The 19,516-nt window shown below is 40.8% G+C and overlaps 1 protein-coding gene across 3 annotated transcripts in view; it reads right to left on the reverse strand.

Moving 5' to 3' along the window:
• Positions 1 to 8,019: 8,019 nt before the first annotated feature.
• LOC129721899 (somatostatin receptor type 2-like) overlaps positions 8,020 to 19,516 on the reverse strand; it is a 185,661-nt gene continuing 174,164 nt past the window's right edge. For all 3 annotated transcript variants that reach the window (XM_055674996.1, XM_055674997.1, XM_055674998.1), the window contains exon 3: positions 8,020 to 10,146. In XM_055674996.1, the coding sequence (XP_055530971.1) occupies positions 8,219 to 9,721 (1,503 nt within the window). In that variant the 5' untranslated portion in view covers positions 9,722 to 10,146 and the 3' untranslated portion in view covers positions 8,020 to 8,218. The remainder of the gene's footprint in view (positions 10,147 to 19,516) is intronic.

Raw genomic sequence — 19,516 nt, forward strand, 5'->3', positions numbered from 1 at the left:
TTGTAAATCACCTTTAAAATAATTTTTGTGCTCGCGTGTGCATTGAAATGGTAAATATGCTGCGGCAATAAATAAAATCCCAAGTTCAGTTTGAACTTCAATTCCCAAAGTTTCAATAACTTTCGTCTCAAGATGGGGAAGAGAACGATGTTTGATTCGGCGATGAATAACAATTGCAACTCCACCGCCGGAACCCTGAATCCTATCATATCTATGAACCACGTAATTGGGATCATATTTTAATTTTATGTTAGGTTTCAAAAATGTTTCAGTAATAATTGCAATATGCACATTATTTACTGTTAAAAAATTAAAAAGCTCATTCTCATTGGCCTTCAATGAGCGAGCATTCCAATTTAATATTTTAATGGTTTTATTTAAAATCATTGCTAAATTTTAAATTAGAAACAATTTTAATAGTAAAATTTGTGCCTATTTGAATGGCTTCAAACATTGATTTTGCCTGCAACATGGCGTTCATAAGATCGAACATTGCCTGTTGCAAAAAAGAAAGTTTACCTGCCGTAATAGGCACCAGGCAGTTGACATTAGAAAAAATATTTTCGGCAGCAATATTAGCTGGAGTAATAGGTGTACAATTATTTTCTAGCGTGTTTTGCTTACCCATATTAACGGTCATTTTCGAACTACCAACACTAGGCGGTATAATGTTCGAACTACCTGTAACCTGTGCATAAGTTAAACGGGTATGCAAAGGAGTATGTAAACTATGCGTCACTGGTACGCTTGGAGAATTTTGTTTTGAATTTTGTTTACCTTGCCTTGCCTTAACAATTGCTAAACGGGCTGGGCATTGATAAAAATTCGATATATGGTTGCCGTTACAATTCGCACAGCGAAAATTTTTACTCTCTTTCACAGGACATGTGTCCTTTTTGTGAGAAGAGTCTCCACAAATGAGGCATTTTTGGTCCATGTTACAAAACTTTGAACCATGGCCGTAACGTTGGCAAACACGGCATTGGGTGATATGCTTTTCACCTCCGCCAAACTTTCGACATAATTCCCACTTTACACGAACGTTATATAAAGCATGTGCTTTTTCAAAAAAATTTAAGTTATTAACCTCACTGCGGTTAAAATGAATTAAATAATTTACAAGGGAAATTCCAGTTCGCTGACTGTTTTCGCCTCGTGATTTTTGTTTCATCAGAATTACTTCGGTAGGGGCTATACCAAGTAATTCTGTCAAAGTAATTTTGATCTCATCAACGGTTTGATCGTTGGTGAGACCTTTTAGTACGACCTTGAACGGCTTGGCGCTCTTCGTATCATATGTAAAAATTTTATACATCTTTTCAGTTAAATACTGAATAAGACGATTCCAATCTTTCAATGTTTGGGCCAGTAAACGGCATTCGCCTCTTCGGCCAATTTGATAAGTAACGTTGACGTCGGAGAGAAACGTAGAAAGTTCTCTTTTAAAAATATTAAATTCAGAAGCAATAGTTACCACAATAGGTGGAACTTTCTCCTTTTTTACAGAAATTTCACTTTGAATAGTTTTACTTTCGAACATTTCAATTTCGCCGGCTTCTTGCTCAGGCAGAATATCATATAAATTTTCTCTGCTTAAGCTAGTTTCAGAAAGTGATGCCTCTCTTTTCCTCCCCGTAGCGATGCGTGGTTTCTTTTTTTTGTCTTCCTGCCATTTCAGGTGATACGAAAAAAGTTCAAATATAATATCAAATTGCAAGTATTGAGAAAGAAAGAAATAGGTAGTCTTGAGAAAGACTGATGTAATTTAACTTCCAGGAAATCTTTAAAAGACACACTGACAAAACACAAACTTTGAAGCTATAGGCAGTCAAAGACCAGTCCACAAGCAACAGAAAATACGTCTGATCTGTCGGGTAGCTCAAGACGCACTGATTTTCACTTCATTGATTCATTGATCACTACAATGTCATCGAGAAAATGAAACATATTGGCTTTCTAAACTGGATTTTGGACTGAAATCTGTCATAATTATCCGTTTGTACCTCATATGTTGTAGTCAACTCAGCTTGATCCCGCTCATTTCACATCACATCTGGCGTGCCCCTAGGTAGTGTTCTTGGACCGCTGTTGACATCTACGGAAATGATCTGTATTTGCTCAAATTGTCTATCAAATTCTTGTTCGCCGACGACCTGAAAATATTTCGTGTAGTTGTGTTTATGGATGACCACACTGCCCTTCCGGAAGACAATGTTGATGCTGATTTGATGTGATGATAATGGTATACGTGTCAACAGTACAAAATGCAAAACTATATCTTTTACACGCTCTGCCAAAACAGTTCATCATCAGTCTGAAGCGCTCCAACGTGTCACGTCTATCTGCGATCTCGGTGTAACCATCGACGAAGAGCTCAACTTCAACGACCATATCGGGTCGTGGCTATGACTACCACAGCTTTCTCTGTACTGGGGTTCTGGGGTTTATCCGTCGTCACGCTTCTGAATTCGCGGACAGTTTTGCTATAAAGTCACTCCATTGTATGATGGTGCGCTGCATTTTGGAATTCGTTTCGTCTGTTTTGATTCAGTCAGACGTGATAAAGCGCAGCGTTCCTTCCTTTTTGATGTGCTTCAAGGAGTAATTGACTGCCCTGCGTTACTCGAGCAAATTATAATAAATATCCCTCTTCGTCGTTTCCGGAACTATACACTACCCGCTTCTGCAAAACCAACTATGGATACAACAATCCCTCGAATATATGTATTCACTTGTTCAACGACGTGTACGACAAATTCGATTTTACCATGGCTAGAAGTGTTTTTAAAACATTCACAAGTAGCACAGTTTAGTTGTTACAACACTGTAGAATTGAGTTGTTTCGCTACATCAGCTTTAATATTATCTGGAAGAGCTGCATTTTCTAAGCAAAACGTGATTTTCAAGAAAATTTATTGTTGTCCTGCAATTTTCGAATCACGAATTGGGTTGTTAAATAGCTAACTATTCACGAATTTCTGATTTTATATATCAGGTAAAAGAGTGTAATCTTCTGAGCAAAATGTGATTTTTAAAAATTTTATATAATTGTCCTTCGATTTTTAAATGAAAATTGAAAATCGTTACAAAAACAGTTTTTTTTTCCTGTATGAACTTCCTCACTGCGACCAGAATCGTTGATCTATTGTGAGATATGCCCGGGTGTCTGCTGTATCCCGCACTTCTATTTTTAGCAATACCGCTATTGAGAAGTGGCATGCTTATTATTATTTTTGATCAGTGCTTGTGTGTAATGTACTTCCCCTCGTTTTACACGCTTACTGTTCTTCTATACCGAGCCTCCTTCCTCCTGCCAAATATCGCCAATTATAATTCCCTGGAGAAGTTTCGTCGTGCGTCCTTCTGGCCAGTTCTATTATTGATAAGAGGGACTTATTTTTTGTTATGAGGAAGTCATGCAAAGGTATTATAGAATTCAGCGTAAAGGAAGGGTAAGTGGTGGGCAGCCTGAGAATAAACCCATATAAAGTCCTTTTTGACATCGAATGGCCTGCTTCTACTAAGATTCGAACCCACGACCATTCGCTTGACAAAGCGGACCCTGTAACCTTGCGGCTACGCAGCTCCCCTACGAAGACAGTTGGTATATGGGCGAACTGTCATTGTAGCGATTTCAAGCAGTTTCAATTAGTGATTTAAAAATTGAATGACAACAATAGATTTTTTTTTGAAAATCACGTTTTGCTTAGAAAATGCAGCTCTTTCAGATGACATAAAAACTGTTATAGCAAAACAACCCAATTGGAACTGATCGAAATCTGCTCGAAATTGCTACAATGACAGTTCGCTCATGTACATAGTGTCATTCAAGCGATTTAGAGCATTTTTTTTTTCATTGATTGTCTTGCGTTGCTTTCTACAGATATTCAGCTAGCCTATGCTCGCAAAGAACAAATGGCATCTGTGTTCTTGGACATTAAGGGGGCTTTGATTCCGTTTCTATTGACATTCTTTCGGGCAAACTTCACCGACAAGGATTTTCACCAATTTTAAACAAATTTTGCATAATTTGTTGTCCGAAAAGCATATGCATTTTACGCATGGTGATTTGGCAACTTTTCGTATTAGCTACATGGGTCTTCCCCAGGGCTCATGCTTAAGCCCCCTCCTCTACAATTTTTATGTGAATGACTTTGACGCATGTCTGGCAAATTAATGCACGATAAGACAACTTGCAGACGACAACGTGATCTCTGTTACAGGAGCCAAAGCTGCCGATTTGCAAGGACCATTGCAAGATAACTTGGACAATTTGTCTGCTTGGGCTTTACAGCTAGGTATCGAATTCTCTCCAAAGAAGACTGAGATAGTAGTTTTTTTCTAGGAAGCGCGAGCCTGCTCAGCTCCACTAACAGTTAATGGGTGAAACGATTTCTCAGGTTTTGGTATCTAAATATCTTGGTGTCTGGTTCGATTCAAAATGCACCTGGGGATGTCACGTTCGGTATTTGATGAAGAGTGTCAACAGCGAGTAAATTTTCTTCGGACAATAACTGGATCATGGTGGGGCGTCCACCCAGGAGACCTTATAAGGCTCTACCAAACAACGATATTGTCGGTGCTTGAGTACGGGTGTTTCTGCTTCCGCTCCGCAGCAAACACCCATTCAATCAAGCTGGAACGATTGCAGTATCGTTGTTTGCGTATTGCTTTAGGTTGCATGCATTCGACCCATACGATGAGTTTGGTAGTTTTGGCGGGCGTTCTTCCATTGAAAGCTTTTGGGATCTGACTACTCGTACTCTCATCAAATGTGAGATTTTGAACCCCTTGGTAATTGAAAATTTCGATAGGCTAGTTGAACTTAATTCCCAAACCCGTTTCATGACTGTGTATTTCAATCACATGTCTCAAAGTATAAATCCTTCCTCATACACCTTCAATCGTGTCAACTTGTTAGATACTTCTGTTTCTACTGTGTTTTTCGATACATCCATGATGGAAGAAACTCGTGGAATCCCGGATCATTTACGCGTGCAGCAGATCCCTAAAATATTTTATAACAAATATAAAAACATCAACTGCGACAATGCGTTTTATACTGATGGATCACTTCTCAACGGGTCCACTGGCTTCGGTATCTTCAACAATAATTTTACCGCCTCCTACAAGCTCGATAATCCTGCTTCTGTTTACGTCGCAGAATTGGCTGCAATTCAGTATACCTTAGGGATTATTGAAACAATGCCCACGGACCATTATTTCATCTTTACGGACAGTCTCAGTTCTATTGAGGCTCTCCGATCGATGAAGGATGTAAGGCAATCTTCGTATTTCCTAGGGAAAATACGGGAACATCTGAGTGCTTTATCCGAAAAATCTTCTCAGATTACCTTAGTGTGGGTCCCTTCTCATTGTTCCATTCCGGGCAATGAGAAAGCGGACACTTTGGCTAAGGTGGGCGCAACAAACGGTGATATTTACAACAGACCAATTGCCTACAATGAATTTTTAAAATTTTCACGTCAGAATACACTTGTCAACTGGCAGGCCTCGTGGGATAAGGGAGAACTTAGGAGGTGGCTACACAGCATCATCCCCAAGGTTTCCACCAAACCTTGGTTTCGGGGGTTGGATGTAGGACGAGATTTCATTCGCATGATGTCTCGGATTATGTCCAACCACTACGGGCTAGATGCACATCTCCTGCGTATTGGGCTGGCGAGCAGTAATCATTGCGTTTGTGGATCGGGGTATCAAGACATTGAACACGTGGTTTGGGTGTGTGCTGAATTCCGCGGCGCCAGATCTCTACTTTTGGATACCCTCAGGGCCCGAGGAATACAGCCCTATGTGCAAGTTCGTGATATCCTCGCTCAGCGAAACTTGCCATACATGCTACTTGTTTACAGCTATTTGAAGAGCATCAAGGTGCCAATTTAACAGCGAAACGAATCTTGGATAAAAAAAAACCATGCTAGTTTTAGTAATAGATTTAGTTCCAGCTCGTAGTCGGCAGCGAGGATAAAAAATTTGCCTTTAGCTTATAAGATATTTTAGACCATAAGGCATTAGACTAAATTGGCTCCGTAAAACATTGATTTGTATTGTGCCGTGTCAAATAAATGTTGTGTGAACAAAAAAAAATCATACCCTTCTTTTACGCTGAGTTCCACAGTACCCCTGATGACTTTCCTTTTGAGCCCCTCTATTATAAAGCTAGCCAGAGGAGCGTTTCGTTCAGTGAATTGTAATTGTGGCGCGATATTAGCAGAAGAGAACGGGATTTTAATTATAGACTTCCCCTTCTTCACAAACAATAATTCTACAAGGTATTTTTTTTTCAAATCTTAAAAGAAATAACGAAATATTCTCCCTTTTGTAACGAATTTGTTACTTAAAAGTCAAAACATTCATCTCCAGTCAAGACAACAATACAATACAATACGCAAAATTTTTACTCGTTAAATAACGGAAAATTTTAACACATTTTTATTTCCAAGTAAACAGTGAATTGAGCTGGTGACGCTACGGGAGTGAATCTGCAGATGTGAAAAAACAGGGGTCTAACATTAACCGGATCGTTGCATTTATTCGGAAGCAGCTAGTAAAGGCTTGCAGTGCGTTCTTGCTAGTATGTTTGCCTGCTGAAACAAGTACAAGTGCGTAGATATCTTTTTTTTTTTGTTACTTTTAGTATGTTGCTTTTCTGTCTAATGCGTGATCATAAGACACAGAAGGTAATATAATATAGCTGAAAAGTATCAAAATCTTGTCTATTAGTTTTTGGTGTAAATAATTTCATAAATTCAGGGGTTACATACCTACTTTCTCGGGAAGGGGGGCGCTCTGCCTCAAAATAATATTCTATTCTATTATTATTTTCAAGCATTCAATTCATTTGATAATCTATATAAACTAATTGACCCGTATTTAATCATCGTATTACGTTCTATCTATTGAAACGAGAAGTGATAAAACAAGAATAAAGTTATATAAATAATTAAATGTATAACTAAACAAAAAATTTGTTGACACAGTGTCAAGCTGGTGATAAATAAAAAATATGTCAATCGATTTCGAGGTTAATACAAAAAGCGCTTTCGCGAACGCGGTACCTAAAAAATTAAACTTAAGTGACTCGATTTTTTAGGTAACACAACTAAAGGTACAAATATAAATATGTAGAAAAAAAATTCTTCTTTTTTCAAAAATAACTTCTAGGGTTACATAGAGTAGATTTCTGGCAATTTAGGCAAATTGACAATGTCAGGTAAAACTTGCGCATATATGAAACATGAAACAAATGACAAGTGTCCCCAACAGATTGTTTATCAAACTTTTGTAACTTGTTTAAGTTTTCTTTCAAACGAAATGGAAAAATCTAAGAGAAAATTTACTATATAAGATTTTCAGTATAACCGCTAAAAGACTCAGTTTCAGTATCTGAAAGAACGATTACAGAAGGAAAACAAGTTTGCTCACACAAGTTTTCCAAGAAAAATGTTTTCTTGAAATTGTTAATTAGGAATGTTAATGAATCAAATTGTTATAATTACTTACAGTCTAATTATAAATTGAAAACCGTAATTTATCAGCACCATAAAATGGGATAGCATAAAACCAGCGCAGTAGCGTTTTTCAACTTGATTCCTCTCGCGAACAGTTCTAAGTAATGTTTTCGCTGAATTTCTCATGAAAGCCCTTATTTCTTGCTTACCTGCTGTGCTCTAATCAAATAACATGAAAACGGAGCATCAAGAGCTCGTTCCTGTAACTTTTAACGGCTCTGCTTTAATATATCGATCTAGCAAAACATTGGCGCGGACGATTTTAGGAATGTCTAACTGATGCTTAATCAGAAACCGGCATTTGTTAGCATCCAATGTTTACAGTCGGGAAAGACTTCAGGAATTCCAAAGATAAGAAAATATACCTACCTTCTAGCTAAATATTTTCAATCATAATACTTAACCCGTTATCGGCGGCACTCGGGGAAAAACGAAAGGACGTTTTCTCAAAATCTACTTCTAGATTTTGCAAACATAGAAATGGCAATTGATTTCCATTCCACTCATAAACGCGTGGTCAGGCCTCGTTAGGATTTATCGTTTTATTACAGTAATTTTGATCATATTTGGTTCAATTAAAATCTCACTTTTAGACCACATAAGTATGGCTTTTCTACAATTGTTTTTTTTTTTCTTCTATGCTTTTTAGCTCGTAACAATTAATAGTACTCTAGCAAACATCCTGTTTAAGACAATTGCACTAATTCAGCTATGCTACTGTTGGCATTAAATGCCACCGAGTTGCTATTGTTATTATGGGCACTGGTCGGTTCCGACCGGAGCTCGTTGTTGCAATTCTTTGCATTGTTCCCACTGTGATTAACACTAGCAGCACTGTTGTTACAGTGGTTGTTGTTATAATTCAATAAGCTCCTTTGGACAGGTGGTGGGCTGGGATTCCGCGAGGATACAGTTGAGGCCGCAGTCGTTGTTGTAGTGGCTGTCGTCGTTGGATCTATCAAGAGCCTATGCTGGACCTTCGATGTCGTCAATTGGGTCGTGTCGGAATTAGTGCGTGTCCGGGAACGCTTGGGCATGACACTGTTTTCTAATTTCAACTGGGCATTCACTTCGGCCCGTGCAGCGCACGTACAAGCTTTCAGGAAGCTCTTTTTAAAATTCTCACTAAGGTACGCATACAGGATTGGATTGATGGCTGAGTTGATATAGCCAAGGCAGCCTACGAGCAGAAATAGGATGATATCCAGTCGTGTTTGGCATGAATCGACGGGGGACGTTATGAGGGCCACCTGAGAGATCCAATACGGTAACCAGCAAAGGATGTAAACGGTGATTACGGTGAGCACCAGCTTGGTAACCTTCCTGTGGGACCTTCGTTTTCCGCGTGATTTGTTGGTCGTTTTGGGGCCAACGTTGCGAAGCTTTCTTATAACCAAACAGTAGAACGTCATGATGAAGCACAAAGGAATGACGAAGCCGAGAATCAATGAATAGAGTGTGAACGCTGTTCCCCGTATATGTTCGTGCGTTTCTGGCCACACAATCTGGCAGGAGAAAGTGTTAGGCCCAACTTCGATGCTTTCGCCGTAAATCATTATCGGTAGCATGATTAAGGCAGATACCAGCCACGCTAGTGCCGACACTATACGTGATACTAGCGGTGTTCGGTATTTTGGCGACGATATATGGTGACAAATAGCAATGTACCGGTCAGCGGACATGATGAACAAAAATATTGACGAAGTAAACTGCGTAATCGATGTGCTGACCATGTAAGCTTTGCACATCGCACCACTAAATACCCAGCGCCGCATGTGCATTGTTGCGATTAGAAACGGGATTCCAATCAGGAAACATTCGTCCGCAATGGCCAGGTTCAAAATGTACATATTGGTTACCGTCTGCATGTTGGAAAACCGTAGCACTACATAGATTACCAAAGTATTTCCCATGACGCCGACTAGACATACAACAGCATAGAGTACCATGAATAACGTGTATGCAATCGGCATACTCGTAGGGGGGCACGTCGAGTTACTGCGGAAAAAGGTATCATTTCCTACTCCCACCATTTCGCTATTTCCGCCAGCAATACCGGTCGCCAGGTCGAATTCATCCAGTGAAGCGTTCTCCCCAAACAAACCACCTCCAGTCAGGAAGTACGTCAGATTACTATCCATCGCGTAACTGCACTCTGTTTTCGATATCGTGGCACGATTATCACACATTGCAGCGTTGTCGAAATTTCAATAAGTCTTCCATTTGTGTGAAGCACTAGACAGAGAAAGTCCTATGTCAACACTAACGTAACAGCTTTTTTTTCTTCTCTCACAACGCTGATGGAACACAAAGTAAGGACCTCGTGTCGCAGGTTGGTATTCGGGAAAACTCAATTGATTCGAGCGCTGCTGTTGCTGCTGCAGTAATGCCACTCGGCTAACGAGTGGCAACGGTGATGACTGACGATGATGACGGGAATGATTATTCTGCATATATCCCTGGCACTGCCATCCGTAGTTCCAGATATACGCTTTCTGTCGGAAAGTTCAGTACCAGCCCGATGACCGTCAGCGGTTATGATGAAGGATCACTATTTTCCCGACGTCCATACGGTCCTGCCGGATAACTGGTGAGTTTTATGAGTGTATGTGTCCTGCAAACAGTAAAAAAGAAAGCAGATAGAAAAAAGCGGAACATTGAAAAACAGGTCAATTGAGTTTGTTTTCGAATTAGGAGGGCAAAGTGTGTCATGCTAGTGAAGATTTGCCCTCTACTCTGACTCTCTACTCTGATGTGTTCAAAAATGATAACCCATATGAGATGTCAGTTTTTGTTTTTCTTTGAAAATGTTAAACGTCAGTTGAATTGTTGTACACTAAATAACCTTCATATATAGTTGAAAATTGACGAAACATTAATCGTAACACAAGTAAAATCCATAACTTAAATATTTCTCGTTTTTGTCGCGAAAATCGTTCCCTGAAAGAAATAATAATTGATGTTGGGTTGCTTGTTCAAAGATAATCCTGCAGCCGAAAACATTTTTTAACTGGTAGGTAGTACTTTACTTTTTGTTTGCTCTTTCGCATTAAAGTGAATTATGGTAGAAAATATTGTTTTATACTGGTAAGCTATAAACGCGAAAAAAACCACAACGTCTAGATGGTTTATTTAAGTTTTGGTTACACGCTTATAGGCCTTTCCACGATGGGTTACGCTACAGCACATGCCGCAGTGTTCTGTTTCTTGTAATTTCAATTAAAACGTTTGCCATTTTTTGTTGACGTATTTTTTCTTCAAAACAGAAACAGAAGGGTTGACGTAGAAATATTTAAGGTTGTTTGTTGCATTGCTTGAATTGCTGCACTCGAGAGTGATCACATGTCATAAGTTTGAAGCTGCGTTCGAGGAAACGATAGCCGTTACCATGTACACCAGTTTCTTGACCAAGTAGGGTCCAAAGCCAAAGCACACCACCATCATTAGGCGGCCTTTTTCAAGGCCACAGGTACCGGTGAATAAATAGAATGAGAGTTACTTGAGATGGGTTTTCTCCCTACAGAAGTCTTTGTTGAAATTTGATGAAGAATCTAAAAATAATTGCTAAAAATGTGTGTTTCGGTCTAGTTCATATACATTTTCAATTTGGTATACTGTTCTGATGTCGTTGGTAATAATTCATAGGAGATTTGCCAGTAACTCGGCCATATTTCATCCAAATAACAAGGCATTTTTAACTTTTAAGACGATAGAACACTAGTAAAAATTCTCTATGTTGAATAAACTATTTAATTTATAAAGTAACGGGTGACAACTAAAATTTTTGGTATTTATTTTTGAGGTTCTGTTACTCCACAACAAACACTCTGAGAGAGGAATGAGAGAATTTGTATGTAGTAGTGTAGTATGTTAATGCATGCTCAGTTTTGTTAAAAATGGTGTCGAAACAAGAGGTATTGAACAAGCGCATTGTTGTGGTCTAACTGAACTGCACAAAAATCCCTGTGAAAAGTTCACGATAATCCATTTTTAAAGCGAAAATCTTACCATTTAGGCTGTGTATAATTTCATGCAAACCTTAGCAATGATTCAGGAAGGTAGTGGAAGACCGGCTAATGTAATTGACATAAAAGGACTTCGTTTTTCCTGTCTAAATCCTGATTGAAGACCAGTAGTTTGGTTATCAAGTTGTGTACCGTAAACTGGAGTGACTTTGATCACTATTTTGAATATATCTTGAATATTTTTAGAATATACTGAATGCAAAACTATTTGATATTTTTTAAATGAGTACTGGCATGCATTGAGCAAGATCCAATCACTACTACCAAAGCTTAGCAACAATTCTATTGTTTCTCAATATGCTCTAAAATTTTTTCATCAGTCATCATTCCGGGGTGACTTTGATCACTTCAATGTTTCGATGAATTTGGAGTTAAACTTTGCTACTTCAACAAATTTGAACAATCTATAATGACCTGAATGAGGTTATAAATATGAGAAGCAATTTGGGGCCTATTCACATCCCACGTCAACAGAAATAACCAAAATTTAATACACGTGGAATATGGTTTATCCAATAGTTCCGAGTTGCACGTAACGTGACGTCTTTGGTGGTCGTTAAGACGAAATCATATAATACACTGTTGAGATAATTGCGACTCAACATCGCCTTTGAGAATGAAAAAAATGCAATGATAATAAGAAAAATCGTTGTAATAATATTTTTATGTCTTAAGAACTAATCTGGGAACAAAATGAATAAACTTTACGTATCGCAGCTTGTTGTTTTGTATCTGCTTGAACCGATTGTTTGTATGCAATAGAAGTAGCTCAAATCTACTTTATTTTCAATTCATATTTTAGCATGGGAAATACATAGCAGGAAATGAATGAATAGTAGCAATTCGAAAAAGAGGTAGAGTCATCAACGTCACCCCGCTGATCAAAGTCACCCCAGTTTACGATACCATGACGAAACACAGTGCAACAATTTCAATTGAGTGTCTCTCTGAAAATGCCCAAATCGACATAGTTTAAACTGATTTGAAAGCTGCGTTCGATGGCGTCGCCCATGGAATCCTGCTCGCCAAATAGGAGAAACTAGGAGTTGCTTTTGCTCTCGTATAATAGATTAGATCCCATTTGATAAATCGAACGCTGTGCGTTGAAATCGGATCACACCATACTGCAACATTTTCGAATCTACGGGATGTTTCTCAAGGCAGCAATCTAGGACCACGACTTTTTGCACAGTTTGTAAATAACCACAGTTTATAAATAAGCATCCTAAATACCTAACCAATGCCGTTTTTTGAGCGGATGATGTTAAACTAATGAGGATCATACGAACTATCGCAAGCTGTCCGGAACTCCAACGGGTCATCGAAATTGTTCATAACCAAGCTCCAATAACCTGCCTACACTTAAAATGAGCGTGCTTGGTTCAGTTGCACGTGTTTGGCCAAACATTGACGAAAGTTAACAAAGCTCGAGATACGCCCGTTCCGGTATCTACAACATCGCAAGGAATGCCGGATTTTTTGTTTTGTTCATGCATGCCCAGTTCTGTTCAAAACGGCGTCGAAACAAGGAGCATTCCGCAAACAGTTCACTATGAACAGCACAACAATTTTGGCAAATAATTCACGGTAAACCATTTTGAAAGCGAAAACCTTCCGGTTTCTATTGTGTAGGTTTCCCGCATATCTCAACAACAATCCACAAGGAAGGTAGTGGAAGACCGGTCAAAATAGTGGACAGAAAAGGATTTTTTCCTTTTTTTCCAAATCACGGTTCAAACCTAGTGGCTTCGCCATCAATCAAAATGTATACCAAAACCAGTGTTTGAACAAAATTATGATTCCATTTTTTTCAAAACACATCGGTGGGGTAGTATGTTTATTTGTTTATTTGGTTTACTTTTCATCTGACTCGAAGTCTCAATGAAAATATTATTCTATCTAGCTTTTTCTTCATTTTTACGAAGGGTACCAATTCCAAAATGTTCTTTGAAGTTATTAAACAAATTAATGCACGAGGCCTCCCGGATGGTCTCAAGGTACGATGCTGGCCTATCAAGCCAGTCGTCGTAGGTTCGAGTCTCGGCTCAGGGGAGACTGTTAGTGTCAGTAGGATCGTAGCGCTAACCCCACATTTGTCCTGTACACTAAACAGTCGGCTGAGAAGTCTGTGTATCAATAAACAGAAGGTCATGTTCCGAATCGGAATGTAGAACCAAGGCTTTGCTTTTAATACACGAGGCAACGGGTTCAGTGTGACCAAAGTTCGTACGAGTTATTTATTATTAGCGCGAAGAAATCTTTGTGGCGCACGAAAATTTAACAACGGAAGGAGTTTTGGAGAATCTACCTCATTATTCAACAGCTTTGCCACAAATAATACCTGTTGAATCTTGCGACGGTTTTGCAAGATATTCTGATTGAGTAAACGACAGCAGTTTGGATTCGGTGGAAGATTGTCAGGTTGTCGCCAAGATAAGTGCCGAACAGCTATACAGGGTGACAAAAAAGTCCGGTCACACAGTAAAATCTTAATATTACAAAGAATAAGAAGAAAATCTGAATCTGGCTTTCATAGCTTTATTCAGTAACTCATAAAGATACTTCACAGACCATATCTCGGAATTACACCACCTTTTTCTGATCGAACCAGCTTCAGACGTCTTGAAAGTCGTCGCAAGCGGCGCGCACGTGCTCCATCGGCATCTCGTCCCAGATTTTCGTGATAACTCGCTTGAATTTCTCCAAATTTGTTATTTTATAGTCGTTCAGCTTCAACATCATGTATCCCCACACGAAATAACCCAATGGATTCAGATCCGGAGACGACGGAGGCCATTCATTCTTCGAAATTAAATCGGTCAAGTTTTCCTCACACCACGCCTGAACAACCTATGCGGTGTGAGATGTGGCGCCATCTTGCTGGAAGCAGTAGTAATCGTCTTCAAACAATAGTTCAGCTAGAGGCAGAAATTTTTATTCAAAACCGTGTCCAGGTAGTACGCTGCGTTGATTTTGACCCCTTTATCGATAAAAATAAGAGGCAGTTTACCTCTCTTGCAAATGGCTCCCCAAACCATCACTGACGTCTTATTTTGGAACCCGGAAACGTTCAGCTTGTCCGCAGGAGCTTACTGGAGGCTCACACTCCAAACTCGATCATTTTGGCGATTGACTGTTTGCTCCAAAACGAACAGCTTCTCGTCCGAAAAAATAATCTCGTCATCTGCGCGCCAACCGAGCAACTCCTGCGACCGTTGGTACCTCTTGTCCTTTCCCTAGTAACAATGTTGGTTTTATCGAAGTTTTATAGCGCTTAATACAGCCTAAATATCGCTATAAAACTTTGATGAAACCAATTTTATTACTTGGGTTGTAGCTTTGGTAACCCCATGAACCACCTGTCTTTTGTACGGTGTAAGTTTTAAATCCTCGCGCAGAAGCAGGCGAATTGATTCTCGGTTCATTTTAAGGTTCCTGGCCAGCTTCCGTGCAGATTGGGCGGGATTTCGGCGAATCCGGTCTCGTATAATCTTTTTCAGCCTTGGAGTTCTCACAGACCTTGGTCGTCCAGATCGTGCCTTGTCCTCGGTGCCTCCGGTCTCCAGGTACCGATTTATGGTCCGGTACACGAATTTCCGGTTGATTTCGAGCGGTTTTAGGTGTTTGAATATGTGTTCGGGTTTGTACCCTTTCACATATTCAGCGATAACAGCTGCTCTTAACTCTGCCATGGCTCACAACTCAATGTAAACAAAATGCACAGAAACGAAACTCTGCCACTTTGGGCAGCAAAGTTAACCCTTTCATTTGACATATAGATGGCACCAGAGAGATGCAACGTGTAGGCTACAGGCGACCCCAAAAAAGTGTGACCGGACTTGTTTGTCACCGTGTATGTACCTTCGCTGCACACGTTCTTATCGTATACTCCAATAAAGCTGGGGTGGCATTAGAGTACAACAGAGTGATTTGAAGCAGTACGAGTCTTTGAAATCACGTCCAATTTTCGTTATGCCTAACTAGCGATTGGAAGGCTTATGTGAGCTCCGTAGCCGCAAGGTGACGGAGTCCGCTTTGGTGAGCAGGTGGTCGTGGGTTCGAATCTTAATAGAGTCAGGCCATTTAGTTGTCAAAAGACTTCAGCATGAGTTTGTTCTCAGGCTTCCCACCACGCACGTACCCTTTCTTCAATCTAAGTTCTACAGTACCCCTGTTGGCTCTCCTTCTAAAAAAATAAGTTCCTATTATAATAAAACAGGTATGAGTAACGCATAAAAGTTTGCTCCAGGGAGTTGTAATTAGGCGATATTGTTAGGATGAACAGAGGTATAGCAGAGCAGTAATCTTGAAACGGAAAGGTTAAAACTTACTCACAAGCACGGATATGAGTGATAGGCGTATCACTTACTTAAATAGTGATTCTGCCAATAATATGAAGTGCGGAGTGCAGAAAACAACTGGGCAATATCACAATAGACCTAATCTCTCAGTGATGACCAGTGATGTCCACACAGAAAAAAGCGATTGGCTTTAAAATAAGTCAGTTTTGAATCGAAGATCACCTACGTACTTAAATCTATTTATTGCTTGACCAGCAATTTAGCAGTTGAATTTATTTGGCGATTTAAACGACGATAAGTTATTACGTTCATTCCGAGTTGTGCTCTCGTCGTGTTCGGCCGCAATTTCATTTCGATCTCGATAGTGCCGACCAGTTAATCGCCTTCAAGGTCACCGTGCATTGTATTGCATGTGCACTGCTGCTCGTTGCCGTCGTCTATTGAAAACAAAAGAACGCATCATCGACAGACTGTACGTTGTGTCGCTACTGCGAGAGATCCAGTACCCGGCGTACTGCTGTTTGGCTGTACTGGTGCTGCTGTGTGCAGCTTTTGCTACCGGACTCTTGTGTGAAGGACTGGAGATTGGCATCGCCCGTGCGCTGATTGCGGTGGAGAGCGGCTGCAGAAGATAAGTAGTTTTTTTTTCTTGGTTTTTTTCTACAATATTATTTGTTGATTGGCATTTTGCGTGTGTGGCTTACGCGTCCAACATGGACGACGAACGCGGGGATGAAAACCCGCTCGTTCTACCGCCTAGCCCTCCCGGATACAAAGTTCCAAGGGTTAAGAATGGAACACCGCAGGAAGCTACCCATCGGCTCAAGCAGTATCCGGAGGGCAAAGCTGGTATTGGGGCTGTATTTTTCCGGCCGAAAGTGAAAGCATTGAACACAATGCAAATATGTAAAGATCTGGCACGGTTTACAGCCGTGACTGAAATTACCAAAGTACGCCCGAATAAGCTGCGTGTTTTGGTGTCCGACCTCAAGCAAGCAAACGAGATTGCTGCTTGTGAGCTCTCACGCGGGAGTACCACGTGTACATTCCAGTCGCGTAGTTGAGATTGACGGTGTGGTCAGCGAATCAAGTCTGACTGTCGAGGACCTGTTGAAGGCTGGAAAAGGCCTTTTCAAGGATTCTAGCCTTGAACCAGCCAAGATACTTGAATGTAAGCAATTACATTCAGTATCGCTCGACAAGGGTGTCAAAACTTACACCCCTTCAGACTCTTTTCGCGTGACTTTCGCCGGGTCTGCTCTGCCGAGCTATGTGCTCGTGGACAAGGTGCGTCTGCCCGTGCGCTTGTTTGTACCGCGGGTAATGAATTGCCTCAAGTGCAAACAGTTGGGCCATACGGCCTCCCACTGTGGCAATAAAGCACGTTGTGGCAAGTGCGGAGAGCAACATGCGGATGACGCCTGTAATAAGGGTGCTGAAAAGTGCCTTTATTGTGGGCAGACTCCGCATGAGCTGTCTGCATGTCCCGCGTACAAACAGCGCCAAGAAAAGATCAAGCGGTCTCTGAAAGAGCGCTCTAAGCACACTTTCGCAGAAATGCTCAAAGAGGCCGCTGCCACCAAACTGGTTTCCCCGAATCTTTTCGAGGTCTTGCCATCCGATGAGTCTGATTCTGATGATTCAGTTGGGGAATCTTCTTTTGTTGAACCCGGGAAATCTAGGAAGAGGAAAAACCTTTCTTCTCCTAGGCTTCCTAGGAAAGGACAGAGAAGGTCTCCATCTGAAGTGACTGATACTAAGAAACAAAAAAGTGCTGTAGAAAATCCGAAGCAAACTCCTCCGGGATTGGCAAAATTGAATTCAAGTAAGGAGTTTCCGGCACTTCCAGGAACATCAAAAAACCCAACTGTTCCTTCTTTTTCGTCCAAGATTCAGCCAGAATCTGGACTGCTGAAGTTTTCAGATATTGTGGACTGGATTTTTGAAAATTTCAACAAAACTGATCCTCTTAAAAGTCTTCTGCTGGCATTTCTACCAACAGTTAAAACGTTTTTGAAGCAGTTGACTGCCCAATGGCCCCTCCTTGCAGCGATCGTATCCTTCGATGGCTAATTCATCGGCTGAGATGAAGGATTCTATCTCTATTTTACAGTGGAATTGTAGAAGTGTCATCCCCAAAATTGATTCATTTAAAGTTTTGATTAATAAGCATAAATGCGATGCATTTTCCCTCTGTGAAACTTGGCTCACTTCAAATGTAGATCTTAGCTTCCATGATTTTAATATAATTCGCCTCGACCGAGACACCCCTTACGGAGGAGTACTTCTAGGGATTAGGAAGTGCTATTCCTTCTATCGTATTAACCTCCCCACGGTCCCAGGCGTCGAAGCTGTCGCATGTCAAATGACAATACAAGGTAAAGAGCTTTGTATTGCCTCAATATATATTCCTCCCAGAGCACAGGTTGGGCAACGGCTGCTCTTTGATTTAATAGAACTTCTTCCCTCGCCACGTTTGATTTTGGGAGATTTTAACTCTCACGGCGTGGCTTGGGGTTCCCCTTCTAATGATAACCGTTCCTCTTTGATCTATAACCTCTGCGACGACTTCGACATGACAATATTAAACAACGGGGATATGACACGCGTTCCGAAACCTCCAGCGCGCCCCAGTGCTTTAGATTTATCTTTATGTTCAACATCGCTACGGTTGGATTGCATATGAAAGGTAGTCTTTCTGATCCCCACGGTAGCGATCATTTGCCTATTCAAATTTCAATTGATAATGGTTCAACTCGCACGCGATCAGTTGATATTCCGTATGGCCTCACACGGAATATCGATTGGAAATTATACGAGGAAATGATATCAGAAGCTGTCGAGTCGATTCAACATCACCCACCACTTGAAGAATACAACCTCCTCGCGGGCTTGATTCTCGACGCCGCGTTGCAAGCCCAAACGAAGAAATATCCCGGCGTGACGATCAAAGAACGGCGTCCCACTCCGTGGTGGGACAAAGAGTGCTCCGATGTCTACACGGAAAAATCCGACGCGTTTAAGGCCTTCTTTTGGGTGAAGGTCAACCCGACGACTTAAAGCGGTATTTGGAGCTTGAGACCAAGTTCAAAAGCTTGGTCCGAGCAAAGAAACGTGGATATTGGCGCCGGTTCGTAAACGAAACGTCGAGGGAGACATCGATGAGCACTCTTTGGAACACAGCCCGAAGAATGCGAAATCGTATAACGGTCAACGAAAGCGAGGAGTCTTCAAGTCGTTGGATATTTGATTTTGCCAGGAAAGTATGTCCGGACTCTGTTCCTGCGCAAAACTTTGTTCGCGATACGTCTCCGGGCCACGATGCGATAGAATCACCTTTTACGATGGCAGAATTTTCATTTGCCCTCCTGTCCTGTAACAATAACGCGCCTGGGTTAGATAGAATCAAATTCAGCTTGTTGAAGAATCTACCCGGCAATGCCAAGAGGCGCTTGTTGAACTTGTTCAATAAGTTCCTGGAGCAAAACATTGTACCGCAGGATTGGAGGCAAGTGAAGGTGATCGCCATCCAAAAACCGGGAAAACCAGCTTTTGATCACAACTCTTATAGGCCGATTGCAATGCTATCCTGTATCCGGAAATTGATGGAAAAAATGATACTCCGTCGTTTAGACCATTGGGTCGAATCAAACGGTCT

This window comes from Wyeomyia smithii, chromosome 2, assembly GCF_029784165.1.
Source record: "Wyeomyia smithii strain HCP4-BCI-WySm-NY-G18 chromosome 2, ASM2978416v1, whole genome shotgun sequence".
NCBI classification, from domain to species: domain Eukaryota; kingdom Metazoa; phylum Arthropoda; class Insecta; order Diptera; family Culicidae; genus Wyeomyia; species Wyeomyia smithii.